We start from the raw sequence: 12811 nt of genomic DNA, 5'->3' as shown, positions 1-12811 counted from the left end.
GGAGGGGCGTTTCTCAAAGCCCTCGTGCGAAGGGACAAGGAGCTGGGAAGAAAAGCCCGTGTGCATCTGGAAAAGGGCTGCTTGTTCTGAACAGGGGGAGGAAGAGCACGGAGATGTGCACCAGACCCCACAGAGGCCTGAGCTGCCCAGGCACGGGTCTGCCAGGTGCTCGGGACCCAAGAAGCCACACACCAAGAAGCAGGAAGTTCACAGCTTTGTGGCCTTTGTCATGGGGCAGGCTCAGTTCACGCGACCAGATTTTGGCGCAGAAGATTCATCCGCAGGTGGGCAACAAGGGTACAGATCACGCCTCCTGGAGAGGCCAACTCCTGACTTCTGCCTGAGGCCACGTTGCGGGGGGAGCACTGTAGGAAGACTGAACCTTTTGCGGGGCGGGGACCTGGCTGAGCCGGTCTGAGCAAGGACCAAGGAGAAGCTGCAGGTCCCAGAGAAGGAGAAGGGGCCGCAGGGGGACTGGAGGTTTGGAGGAGAGCAGCAGGCAGGTGAGAAGGCCACCCCAACGCCATGGCCTTGGGCAGGGAGGTCACACGGTGTCTGGGGACAGCTGCGGGTGTCACAACTAGGGGTGCTCCTGGCACTGAACGGGTGGGGGTCAGGGGTGCTCCTTCACCTCCCGCAGAGCCCAGAGTGTGCCCTCCCAGAGATGACCTGGCCCTGGAATCCCCAGGGCTAAGGGGAAAGACCTGGTCTGGGGACAGACCCAGCATCATCCCTCACCCCCGGCCCAAGCCAAGGACGCTCACGGGGAGCCACCCCTCCCTGAAAACGAGCCTTCAGAGGCTCAGGGGAGCTGGCACAGCTGGGTCAGGGCGGGGGGCCATTTGGCCCGGAGAATCACATGGGATTTGGGAGAGTCACTGAGCGCAGGCTGAGGGGCAAGGGCAGGTGTCCAGCTTGGATTTTTCTGAGAAAGACCCCCAACCCCTAACTTTAAAGAAAAAGAAGGCAAATAGCCGTATTTTACATACTAAAGACTTTCCATGCTATCCCTGGGAAGGCTGATTTGTAGTCCGGTCCCCCTGGCTGGCTACTACAGCTCCTCCTGTCAGAGAGATGAAGATGGAACACTCCAGAAAGCAAGAGTGTCTGACAAGGGGGCTGCGGCAGCGAGGGGACGGCCGAAGCGGAGAGGGTAGAAGGCGCTTCCTCTGGCAGAGAAGGTCCTGGGCCGGCCGGCTGGGGTCCCCTTGTCCTCTGGGCAGGCTCTTCAGACCGCCTCCAATGCCGTCCGTTTCTGGTGTATGATGCCTGTTTACTGGTCACCTGCTCCACGGACCAACTCGGCTTGAGCCACAATCAATTTGCCGTCATGCTAATGTGCATCTGGCCTGGGAGTGAGCCTTGCACTAGCTTGCTCTCTCGCCCTGCTGAAGGCTGGTCTCGCCCAGAAGCTGCTCTCCGCAAGGAGCACGGGGGAGCAGAAAATCAAAAAAATCAAAAGGACGGATAACAAAAGAAAGCAGGAGAAAAGAGACTCACCTCCACAAGGGCTGTCAGGAGCGGCTGGAAAGCATTCAGGAACATTCTCGGAGACAGGGGCCCCGGGGTGGGGAAATCGTGTGGGGAGGCTGAGACTGGCCAAGATTTGCAGATTCGCAGACACAGGGTAGCAAGAACAGCTCCGTTGGGGGCAGGCTCTGGGCCGTCATGGCCCCCCAGGCAGGACGGTATTTTCCAGAAATGGGTCCGAGGACATTTGTCCCTGTAGGGTGTGGGAGTGCCAGCAACTGGGCTCCCCGAAGGAGGGCTCTGTCCCAGCCCCTGAGACACCGTCCACAGCCAGCGGGGACAAGACGAGGCCACAAGTGAGGGCGTGGCTGCAGGAGGGAAAGTTCTCCCCAGGCTCACACCCACCTGCTGCCTGATCCCACGGCGCCCGCAGGCTAAGGACAGCGACGTTGTTTTTGAAAGGTTCACAAAGTGACAAGAACGAGCATACTCGGTGGCAGGGGAAGAGGATATGAAACTGCACTTTCAGCGTCTGTGAATGAGGTTTTACAGGGACAGCCACGCGCACTGGTTTATGTCCACAGCGGCTTTCCACGCTGTCCACAGCAGCTTTCACGCTGTCGAGCAGCTGTGAGCCATCAGGACCCACACCACAAGGTTCCAGCTCACGGCCAGAGGCCTCGCGAGGATGTACAGAATGTTCTTTGGGCACCAGGAGGGAATCCGGCAGAACGGTGTTGTGAGCCTCAGACCCGGAGAGCCCAGGCGTTCCCGCAAAAAGCCAGTGGACTGATGTTCTGGGTCCCAGGGCACCACTGGGCACTGCTGCCGGCTGTTTCTCCTTCCTGGCACAAAGCTGATTTCCTCCTCAGCCCAGAACTGTCCCCCACAGCCTTGGTGACATGCCAAGAGGGTGCTGTCGCTTTGCCCTCTCCTCCCCGACCCAATGCCAGGCACGCGGCCCAGCAACTTGCAACCCACCACACCGGCAATGAGGGCGGGAGCCAGGAGGGGTCCACGCTGCAGAGAGGGGCCCTCCGAGCCACGACGGCGGTGTCAAGGACGTCCCTGGGGGACGAGACTCTGCACTCACTGCCATAATCGCAAACCGAAGAGCCGGATATTGGAAGCGCCAAATGAGCATCCCCAGCGCAAAAGGACAGGGGTGCGGCCACCACATGGGCTCCAGCATGAGACCTGCCGTCGCTCGGAGCCAAGAAAGGAAGGACCTGAGCGTCCCACCACGCTGAAACAGGGCTCCTGTGCCCGGGACTGTCACAAGATGACGGGGACCACCTGCATCCTCCCAGAGAGGAAACCGTGTGGCCCAAGGGCCAAAGGGCTGGCCACCCAGGAGTCGGTGATGTCAGAATGGGAAGGGACCCGAGTCCCTGACAACACAGACACCACCTGCTCCCAGGCCCACAGACCATGTTCCAGGAAGTCGGGATCCGAGAAACACATTTGCAAGAGAGACAGGAGAGGAAGAGAGAGAGGAAGGGGAGAGAGGAGGAAGGAGGGGCGGGGGGAGGACGGGAAGAGGAGGGGAGGGCGGGGGGGAGGGGGGGGGGGGGGGGGAGTGGGGAGGTGGGGCACAGCCCGCAGCCACCAGCCAGGGGGAGCGTGGGAGCGGCTGGGGCAGCGGTCACTTACGGTCACCACCAGAGCCAGGGGCATGGAAGCAGCGGCCCAGTCTCCTGGCTAACTCACCTGCGCAGGAGCTTGGCCTTGAGCGAGGCCCGGGAGGCGCTCCAGGTGCTCAGCTCTGGGCTGCTCAGGGCCGTGGGCCGGGTGTGGTCGAGCACGGTCAGGTCCTTGCCTTGCTTCCACAGCTCGTAGCGCTCCGGCTGCAGGATGCGCACGAACACGTCCATGGAGATCTTGACCATGTCCTTCCGGCACGTGCACTGCGAGGGGGCGGGGGTGCAGGGAACATCTGCTAAGCCCATGACCAGTGAGCCCGACAGAGGCCAGTTGAGTTCCACCCTGGCCTCTTCCCTTACTAGAACTTCTACCTCCAGACCATGGAGACCCAAGTCGAAGCCGTGCCCTCTAGTGGGAGCCTCCGGGCCACCCCCGTGGGGTCACAGCTCCGGCCCGGAATACAGCCTGGGGAAATGATGGCAGACCCTTTGCGGGGGACTCAGGGGTCGTCAGGCAGAGGGACGCAGCTCGGGAGCCCAAGGCCAGGAGGGGTCCGACCTCCAGCGGCCTGTGTCGGCTCTAACCGAAATCTGCCATCTGCCTGACACACGTACCCCTGAGGAGGTCAAAATGCACGCAGATGGCTTCTTAACCGCAGTCATTTCAAGGGTCAGGAAGGGGGGAGCAGTCAGTCCCCAAAGGCTGAGAGCAAAAAAGGAAACGAGTGATTTCGAGAAGGTGCGGGGCACCCAAGGGCACACACCTGCCTGCTCGCGGATGCTGCCTCACAGGTTCGGGGAGAGGAAGCCCGGACCCACAGTGCACCGAGGGGACCTGGAGCGAGGCTGTCTCGGACCGCAGGGTCCTCTGCGTCTGGGCGCTTTGAGCACGGGGCAAACGAGCACGGCGAGAACAGACCGAAATGGGGCCCCTCTTGTCCCCACTCTGCTGTCTAGGCCCGTCCCTCTTGTGCCCTGAACAGCTCCCGCAGGCCCTCACGTCCTGGAGCCCCTCCTCCAGGCCATTGCACCTCGGCGGCCCCCAGCGCCGGGCACCTTGCAGGAGGCACACAGGTGTCCCAGGGACCCTGGAGGCACCTCTGCAAGTCGTGGGTCAGAAAAGCCAGCTAAAGATTCCAGAAGCTGGGCTCCAGTCGGGAAGCCAGCACTCCATCAGCAGGAAGAACTCAGGCAGCCCTGGTCCCTCGACCTACCCGCGGACGACACGGGGGACTGGAAAATCATCCCGCTGCAGAAAGGGAGAGAAACTGAGGGGAAGCTCGTCTGGCGCAGAGCGGGCATAAAGGGCCCGGCAGTGAGTACTTTTAGCTTTGTGAGTGGCCCGGTCTCAGCACAACCTCCCAGCTCCGTGGCTGGGGCTCAGAATCCCCACAGACAATACGGGAGCGAATAGTGTACCAGTAAAACTAATGCACAAAAACAGATGAAGGGTCCGATTCTGCCCAGGGCCTGTTTGCAGACTGGTCTAGACTCTGGAGGATAAAGCACTTGGAAGCAGGTGGCCCCAGGGACCCCAGGAGGTGGTCTTGGCCCCGGGGTGCCCTCCTACCTTTGCCTAAAATGCACAAAGTCCTTGCCTCCTTATGGAGACACGTATCCCCAGGACATGCTGTCCTGTGAGTGCTGCCCAGAGGCCTCCTGGCAGTGACCCTTCAGGGACAGGCCTGGGGACACCTGAGCTGAGGTCCCCGCAGCTCCAACCTTGAACGCTGGCCTGTTCAGAACATTCTCAGGCCCTCTTTCTGCCTCCCTGTCAAATAAACAGACTTAGGAGAAGCCCATTTCCAAAACCATAGCTTAAAACATGTTTCCATTTTAAGCACGCGTCTCACTCTCCTTTACAACTGTTTCGCTGTCACTGTCACTTTCTTAATGGAAACAGCAAGAAGGAAAAGATGTAACCACGCCAGCAACTGTGCTCCCTGCCCTGACAGGCCTTTCCACGTCTGCCCCATCTGCCCCGGAAAGGGGGACCATGGAGGACCCCCATGTGAGGTGGGCACGGCAGGGCTGTGGGAGGGGCTCTGAGAAGTGTCCTGAGGAATGTCCTGCAGCCGCAGCTCCCACCCCCACTCCCGGGCTACCCACCCCGCGGGAGCTGGAAGGGGGAGCTCGGGCTTGGAGACCACGATAACCTGACCACGCCACCGAGCAGGAGGGAATATTTATGGACAAGTGATTCCCAGCAAACGCAATTCATTTAATGAAAACTTGCGCAGGAGAGAAAGGCTGGCGGGGTAATTTGGCTTCAGAGTGGCGGGAGCACAGATGGTGCCTGGGTTTCAGCTTCCTGGCCCCGCCGTGGCCTCCCCAGAGTCCCCATTGACAGCGGCTTAAGGGATTTGTATGAAGTGGCTGTGCAATTGCTTTTCTTTGAGTAATTAAAAAAAGCACCTGTGTGCACTCTGATGCGGGGGGCGCGTGGATGTGCTCATCGGAGCACTGTAGGGAGGCCTGGAACCTGGCCCGAGCCCTGCTGGCCGGCGGGGACAGAGCTGCCGGGTGGAGCCACACTCCCGGTCCACAGGCTCTGGCTGTGGTGGGGCTGCGGTCCGGGGGGAGGATTCTGGAGCAGCCTCGGCACCCAGGGAGCAAGCAGTGGGTCCGGGGGACGGGAGCGACAGCTGCTGGAGTTCAGGACATGGCAGAGCAGCTGAGCTGGGGTGAGGGGAGGGCGGGTGCCATGGACCTATTGGCTCTGTCTACTGCCAGCTGGTGGGGTTAGGGTGCTGAGGCCGACAGAAAGACCGAGCCTCTCCTCCCGGGCCCAAGCAGACCCCCCAATAGCCCAGTCCTCAGCACCAGCTCCCCTGTGACCGGGGACATCACAGGCTGCTGTCTCTTGGCGGCTGGCTGGGCCAGCATGAGGAGGCTCCAAGCTGCGGGGGGCTGGCGCAGAAGGGGGCTCAGAGCAGGCGGCGGGAGGGGCTCACAGCAGGCTCCTCAGGACGGCCAGCAGGTCGCACTATTTGTTTTCATTCCCCCTGTCACACCAAGCCTGCGGAGACAGGCGTTTTCAAGGCTCTGCTGACAGTTTCTGCCGCTCTCGCAGCAGCTCCCCAAGTTCACAGCCATCCCCCACCCCTGTCGGCGCGCCGGCCGCACACACGGAGTACTCTCAAAGGGGGCTGGCTGTGTCCTTAGTTTCTGATGAGAAATGGGCAGAAACGTGGGGGAGGAGGTCAGGGGGCCCCCGAGCCGCCCCCAGGGCACACAGACCCCAGCTGCCAGAACCGCGTGCGGGGTTCCGCTCGGAGCGAGGCTCAGTCACGAGGGCGCCAAGTGGCACCTGTCCTGCCCCCATCAGCCAAGGCGGGGCGGCTGGTGGTCCCACTAGTGCCGGGCAGGGCCGTGTGGGAACAGAGGAGGAAGTAAAGGCGAGAGGCAGGGAGCTGGTTGCGGGGAGGTAAGGCGGGGAGGGCTGCACTGTCAGGAGGGGACACCCCTCCCCCCAGCCTGCCTCCCGCCCACAGCATGGGCCCCTTCCCCACAGCTCTCGCCCTCACCGCTGGTTCCGGACTCACCCGTCTGTGGACATGGCCCAGCCCCTGCGGCCCCTCGCCAGTTCCCCGGTACCATCGGCCGCCAGCAGCGAAGCAGCATAGTTGGGGCCAGGACAGGAGGGCTACCGCCCCTCCCCTCTTGTGAGCAGAAACTGCTTCCTGGACAATGCTTCTGTCCAGTGGGGCCGATGGCCCTGCAAAGTACACCTCAAAGATCCCTTGACAGGTGGCCCCAGGAGCTGTCCACGCCAATTTCCTTAGTTGGCACATTGCGTTCGGGGGTGCACCCCTCAATTCAGGCAAAACCTGTGCTGTCGGAGGGACAGCAGAGAGGGAAGCAACGCCCCCCACGGCTGCCCACCCGCCCGGCGAGGCCCCCAGCTGCCAGCCCGGTTGGAGTGGGAGGCGCGGCCGCTGGCCTTCCTGTCACTGAGGCAAGCGTCTCCTCCCAGGGACCTCACCCGAGGAAGGGGTAAGCCCGGACAGAGCCGGCCTCCCCTTCGGTACCGACGAGACCACGCACGCCCAGGAGGAACCATAAGCAGGCTGTTTGACGGCCATGGGCAGATCCGCACCATGGCGCTGAGCGCTGCTGCTAACCCTCGGTCCTGGACACTGGGGGAATGACAGAAACGTCCTGGGGACAGACCTGCGACCTCAGGAAATAGAACACGCACGCTCACAAGTACAGACCTGCGCCCTCAGGAAATAGAACACGCACGCTCACAAGTACAGTCAGGCCCTGTCGTGAACAAGAATCTTTAGGAAAAGGCCAAGCCCCTTCATCAGACACCAACTGTGGGGCCAAACCATTTTTGTGCCACTTACTTTCCTAAATCTCTTTATTGGGCAGGTGCGTCCCTTTAAGTGAAAGATGGCCACGTGACAGAAAGCGGGCCAAACGCAGCCCGCCGCCCCTCTGTAAATAAGGTTTTATTGGTACGTGGCCACAGCCACTGCAGTGCCGGTGCTGCCACAGCTGCCGGAGCGGTTCCACAGACACCGCGTGGCCTGCACACTCACGAACGTTCACAGAAAGTTTGGTGAGCCTTGGTCAGAGGAGCAGAATGATTTCCACAGGGTGGCCTGAGGCCTAAGGACCTCGGCGGGGTGCGTGCCACAGGCCGACCCCGCTGAACGGTATGAGCCCCTGCAAATGTGCTGGGGATTGGGCTGTGGCCCCCCACGTCCCCAGGTCAAGCCCTAACCCCTGATGTGCCTACACTTGAAGATGGGACTGTCGGGAGGTAGAGACACTTAAACCAAGTCCTCTCCCTGCTCCTGCAAGGACATGGCGGGCCGGCAGCCATCCGCAACCCGCCAGGGGGCTCTCACCAGAGCCCAGTCCCCCTGGCACCCACGTCTCAGATGTCCAGCCCTGGAACCGTAAGGGGCTATGCTCCTCCTGTTTACAAGCCACCCAGTTCCTTTGCTGCAGCAGCCTGAGCTGCCGGGGACAGGTACCCTTGTGCATACCCCGCACTGTCCTCTTCTTGATTGAGCACGGCAGGCTGCACACCCCACCTCCAGCCACTTCCAGAATCCAGCTCTCACCAAGGGCCAGGAAGCACCTAGAGCCTGGTGCACAGAGGCCGGACCCGAGGCCAGCTCTCCCCCATACCTGCAGCCCGAGCTGGCCATTCTCCACGGAAAGGTGCTTCCTGGAGCCCAAAAGGACCTCAGAAGGCCTGGGCCACCTGCCCTTTACCAGGCTGGGACCGACGCCCAGCCTCAAAGAGTACCCAGGGCTGGACAGGACCAACCCCATGCTCTCGGGGGGCTTCGGGTCCCCTCCTAGCGGAGACGCCGGCTCCTAGCCCTCAGCCACTGATCGTCCTCTCCTTGCTCGGAACCGCCTGGTGTTTCTGGTTTTACGAAATCAGGTAGTCACACACGGAGGAGCACAAGCAGAGGTCTCTGAAATGACACCTATGGAGTGACGGGGTCAGGCCCCGGGGCAGCCGGTTTACTCGGAAGCCCTGCACCTGCGCCTCCAGCAGAAGAGGAAAGGAACACAGCCCTGCGTGGTGCGGGGTGTGCCCTCCACCACGGGGTGGGTGTGCGGGCGGCGGCCTCTTCTTCCTGTCAGTCTCAGGATGCTACACCCGCAAGGGGTTACACTCTGTCCACAGCCGAGGAATACGTCCCGGGGGGTCCCAGGCGCGGCTTCCCTGACCGATGGCCTGCACAGCGGATCCCCACGCTCTCTGGCCTGGAGGGTGTGCAGGCGGAAAGGGCCCGTGACTTCCTAAGCGTGCGGGTGAGTAAAAAGAAAGGGACTGAGATCAGACTGGGCCCCTGTAAAGCCACACAAAACCAGAGCAAAAGGGTCTCAGGCTTGGAGCTCCAAGAGGGTCCCCTCTCCCACGTGTCTACTATTTTCCTGTGCTCTCCGCTGGCGGGGCTGCATGGAGGTGGCGTCGTTCACGCTGGTCCTGCCCTGCAGCGGCCCTCCCCTTGGTGGCATCAGGGCACAAGAGACCCACGCAGCCCTCCCCTGCCCCCTCCGGCACGCTCTCCTCGTCCTGCCGCTCATGTCCTGCTGCCTTTGACCGGACAGGCAGCTGGGGGAGGGCCGGCAGCAGGACGCCTCATGGCCCACCCAGGAACTCGCTCACCAGGGGCCCTGAGGACTCCGATGGCAACAGGCCAAGAGGAGAGGGAAGGGAGAGGGCGGGGAGAGGAGAGAGAGCGGGGGCAGGAGCCCAGCCGGGCCCCCCCAACACCGAGCCTCCTGTCACACCTGCCCAGGCCTCTGTGGCCCCCAGTGAGTCACTCCTGTCACAGAACTGCACCAGAGGCCGGGGATCTTGAGAGCGCCAGCCAGAGGCTCAACGAGAAGCACTCATGTCACTTCCAGATGACAAATGACAAGAGCTACGACCGTGGAGTTGAGGGGCGCTGGGCCTAATCTGAGCGCCGACCTGGGAGCAGAGAGCCTGTCACTGCAGATCGGAAGACTGACGTATCAAACAGCCCGACATGCGTGCATGTGTCTCCCAGGACCTGCCACTCAGACCGAGGAGAATGAGAAAACAGGATAGGGCAGAGGTTTGCCTCTGGTTATCAAGCACAGGGGCCCCAAGCAGAGACAAATAGGTTCCTTCTTTCCCAAGCATGAAAAAGTAGAAACTGGGATGTCGTCAGGCTTGGAGCGGTTGGCTCAGGGCCCCTGGGGGCAGAGGGCAGGCTCAGAGGGCACACGGAGCCGGACCAGCATGTGGGCTCCCAGCACTCAGGATACCTGGCAGCGGGGACTCCCAGACCACCAACATGAGACCTGACTTCCACAAGGGCCCCCCGCAGGACGAAGACCGAAGGCTGCCGCTCAACTCCACCTCTCCCTCCCTAGGCTTTAAAGCAAAAAAAACCAGGGGCGCCTGGGTGACTCAGAGGGTTAAGCCTCTGCCTTCAGCTCAGGTCATGATCTCAGGGTCCTGGAATCGAGTCCTGCATCGGGCTCTCTGCTCAGCAGGGAGGGAGCCTGCTTCCCCTGCTCTCTCTGCCTGCCTCTCTGCCTACTTGTGATCTCTATCAAAAAAATAAATAAAATCTTAAAAAAAAAAAAAAAAGCAAAAAAACCCAAACCAAACAAAAAAACTGAACCTTTTCATAGCAATCAGTATTAACGCCCAATACATCTTGGAGGATCTCCTTTACTAGCATCCCGTGGCCCTCACTGTGCAAAGCACTGCTCACGGGATGTTCCAACCACACGGGAGGGCCGACTCGGGTCCAAGTCAGCAGGGGGCAGGCGGCAACAGATCCATGGCTCCTCTGAGATTGGGCGCCCCATGAGCCCCCCTGCTCCCCATTACCGCCCCGGACTCATTCAGCCACCGAGCACACTGGCGTCTGTCCCGCAGATCCGGGGTCTCCTCCGCAAGCATTTTTGCTAAATGCAAAGAAAGCTTCAACGCACAGGCTCAGAAACGCGCCCCCCGCATTTTTCTCGGGAGGCTGGCGCCAAGCCTTGCCTACGGGGACAGGGACGGGAGGGGATGTGGGAAGTCACTACGATAAACCTTTCTAGGGGAAGGGGAGCAGCCTCATGCTGTCGAGGATTTTAAATGAGATCACGCAGGCAAAGCTCCCAGCCAGCGGCTGGCAGATCAGTCAGCGTCGGCGCATTTCCGATCATAAAACAAGACCCCTGCCTCCTAATTCTCCAGCCCCTCCCCGCACGGCTCATCCAGCAGGAGACAGGAAGACAACAGAAGGGTTTCTCTGCGTCTGATTGGTAGGTCTGGCGCTTTGTTCTCAACTTCTGAAGAATTACCCTTTCCCAGCCATCACAAGCCCCCACAAAATGACCAAAAACATATAAAACAGGGCACTCTTGTAAAGCAAGATAAAAAACACTGAAAGCCAGACCTTCCTTGAACACCATGCAACAAAAAGAGAGCCCTCCCAGGCGCTGAGCTCCCTCAGCTCAGCCCACCACTCACACCTCCGCAACCTGGCCTACCGGACCTTGAGGCCACCATGGCTCCTCGGCTTCGGGAGCCCTGGCCCAGCTGGGGGCAGCGCCCCCCTCTGCCTCCAAGCCTGGACGGCGCTCTGTGGGCTGGACTTCAAACAAGACCTCTCAAGGCTGCTTCCGGGGGCTATGCACCATCAGGCTCGGGGTGGGGGGGGTCCACGGGCAGCAAACACACATCTTCCACAGAGCTTGACCTCCCCCAGCTGACACGTGGGACCCAAATGCCTCCAATTTCCAGAACCTGCTGGACCCCGCTGGAGTATGAGAGCTCCCGTCTTGCTAGCAGCTGCTCCCCAGATGCAGGGAGACCCCAAGGCACACACAGACGGAGCTCAGAAGAGACTTCCAGGGTCTACCAGCACTTCATGGAGTACAACCCTGGGAGGACCAGAGGGAGTGCAGGGGCCCCTCCAGAGGACCTGCTGCTCCCCCTGCCTGTATCTCCTTCTAGAATGTTCTCCACAAACCAACAAACACAGATGGCCTTTTCCTGTCAGACAGATGATGGCCCACAACCACTGTTTACACCCTGCCTTTTCTCCAGGATACCTTTTCGGGGAATGCCCCACCTGAGAACTCAAGGAGCCATTCACCCTTTTTCGTGGCTGAATAGTATTCCAACATCCAGCTGGTTCATCGCATGTGTGGGCTCAGATTGTTTTCAATCTTCTACGTGCCCAAGGATCCTCTATACCCTAAAATTAATACCATTATGGCTTGAGCGAACCCCTAACTTCGCTCAGCTGACTCTGCTAACAGCCACAACCCCCATGTTTCTGGAGAACAAGAGGCTCCTGTTCTTTTTGTTCAGCTCTCTTTACCCCCTGCCATGGGTGCCAGGCCACGTTCTTTAAAATGTGGATTGTGATTTTTCAAAAAACCACTCAGCCTTCCCCCCTGTGTCTTCCCAGCCACGAGAACTGTCAGGGCTCACCTGCAGGGACAGACACCACAGACGATGCCCAGTGTCGGTCACCGACCACCCTAGCACAGCACGGCCGTTTGGCAGAGGCAATAACTAGAGTCAGGCTACCCTGGCGAGAGCACAAAGCCAGCAGACACCCCAGTCCCCCAAGCACCCTGCTGAGGACAAGACAACTCCATTCTGCTGGAAATCGGGCAGGGACGGCCCTGGCAGGGGCACGGAGTGAAGGTCCATGGTGCTGCACACACTCCACCCGCATCTATCGGGCACGCACTCAGACCTCTGAGGGGCCCCAGGCCAAGATACCCTGCTCTGGGTCCCACTCCCAACGAGCATTCCCAACCGGCCGCTTGTGCTCTGATCTGTGCTGGGACACAGAGGGCATGGACACCCTGAAGGCCAATACCGGTCACAGGGAAGGCGGACACGTCACAGCAGGACCCACAGCCATCTGAACCCCAGACAGCTCCTGCAGGGAGCTCCAACAGTGGAGCAGCCACTGCAGAGCGACAGGTCCAAAGCCGCATGCCACCCTCCGCCTGGCAGCACCAGAGCAGACGTCCAGCATGGCCAGCGACCAATGGGCCTCTTCCCAGAACAATCAGACCAGCAGGCATTTGGGCCCACAAAGCGTTAAACACCCCCGACGAGGGCAGATACCCAGCCGAGGAGCCCACATGCACTCGTGATGGCTCACAGACACCACGGCCCCCCGTTTCTGCGGTAATTACCAGCGCTGCAGCGAGACAGAGAACAAACCAGTTCA

General features: G+C 60.7%; 1 protein-coding gene across 6 annotated transcripts in view; it reads right to left on the bottom strand.

Moving 5' to 3' along the window:
* Positions 1–12811, bottom strand: part of KDM4B (lysine demethylase 4B) — a 130822-nt gene that overhangs the window by 25790 nt on the left and 92221 nt on the right. For all 6 annotated transcript variants that reach the window (XM_059388723.1, XM_059388724.1, XM_059388725.1 and 3 more), the window contains one exon: positions 3181–3377. In XM_059388723.1, the coding sequence (XP_059244706.1) occupies positions 3181–3377 (197 nt within the window). The remainder of the gene's footprint in view (positions 1–3180; positions 3378–12811) is intronic.

Source organism: Mustela nigripes, chromosome 2, assembly GCF_022355385.1.
Source record: "Mustela nigripes isolate SB6536 chromosome 2, MUSNIG.SB6536, whole genome shotgun sequence".
Taxonomy (NCBI): Eukaryota; Metazoa; Chordata; class Mammalia; order Carnivora; family Mustelidae; genus Mustela; species Mustela nigripes.
This window is presented reverse-complemented; position numbering and strand designations above follow the sequence as displayed.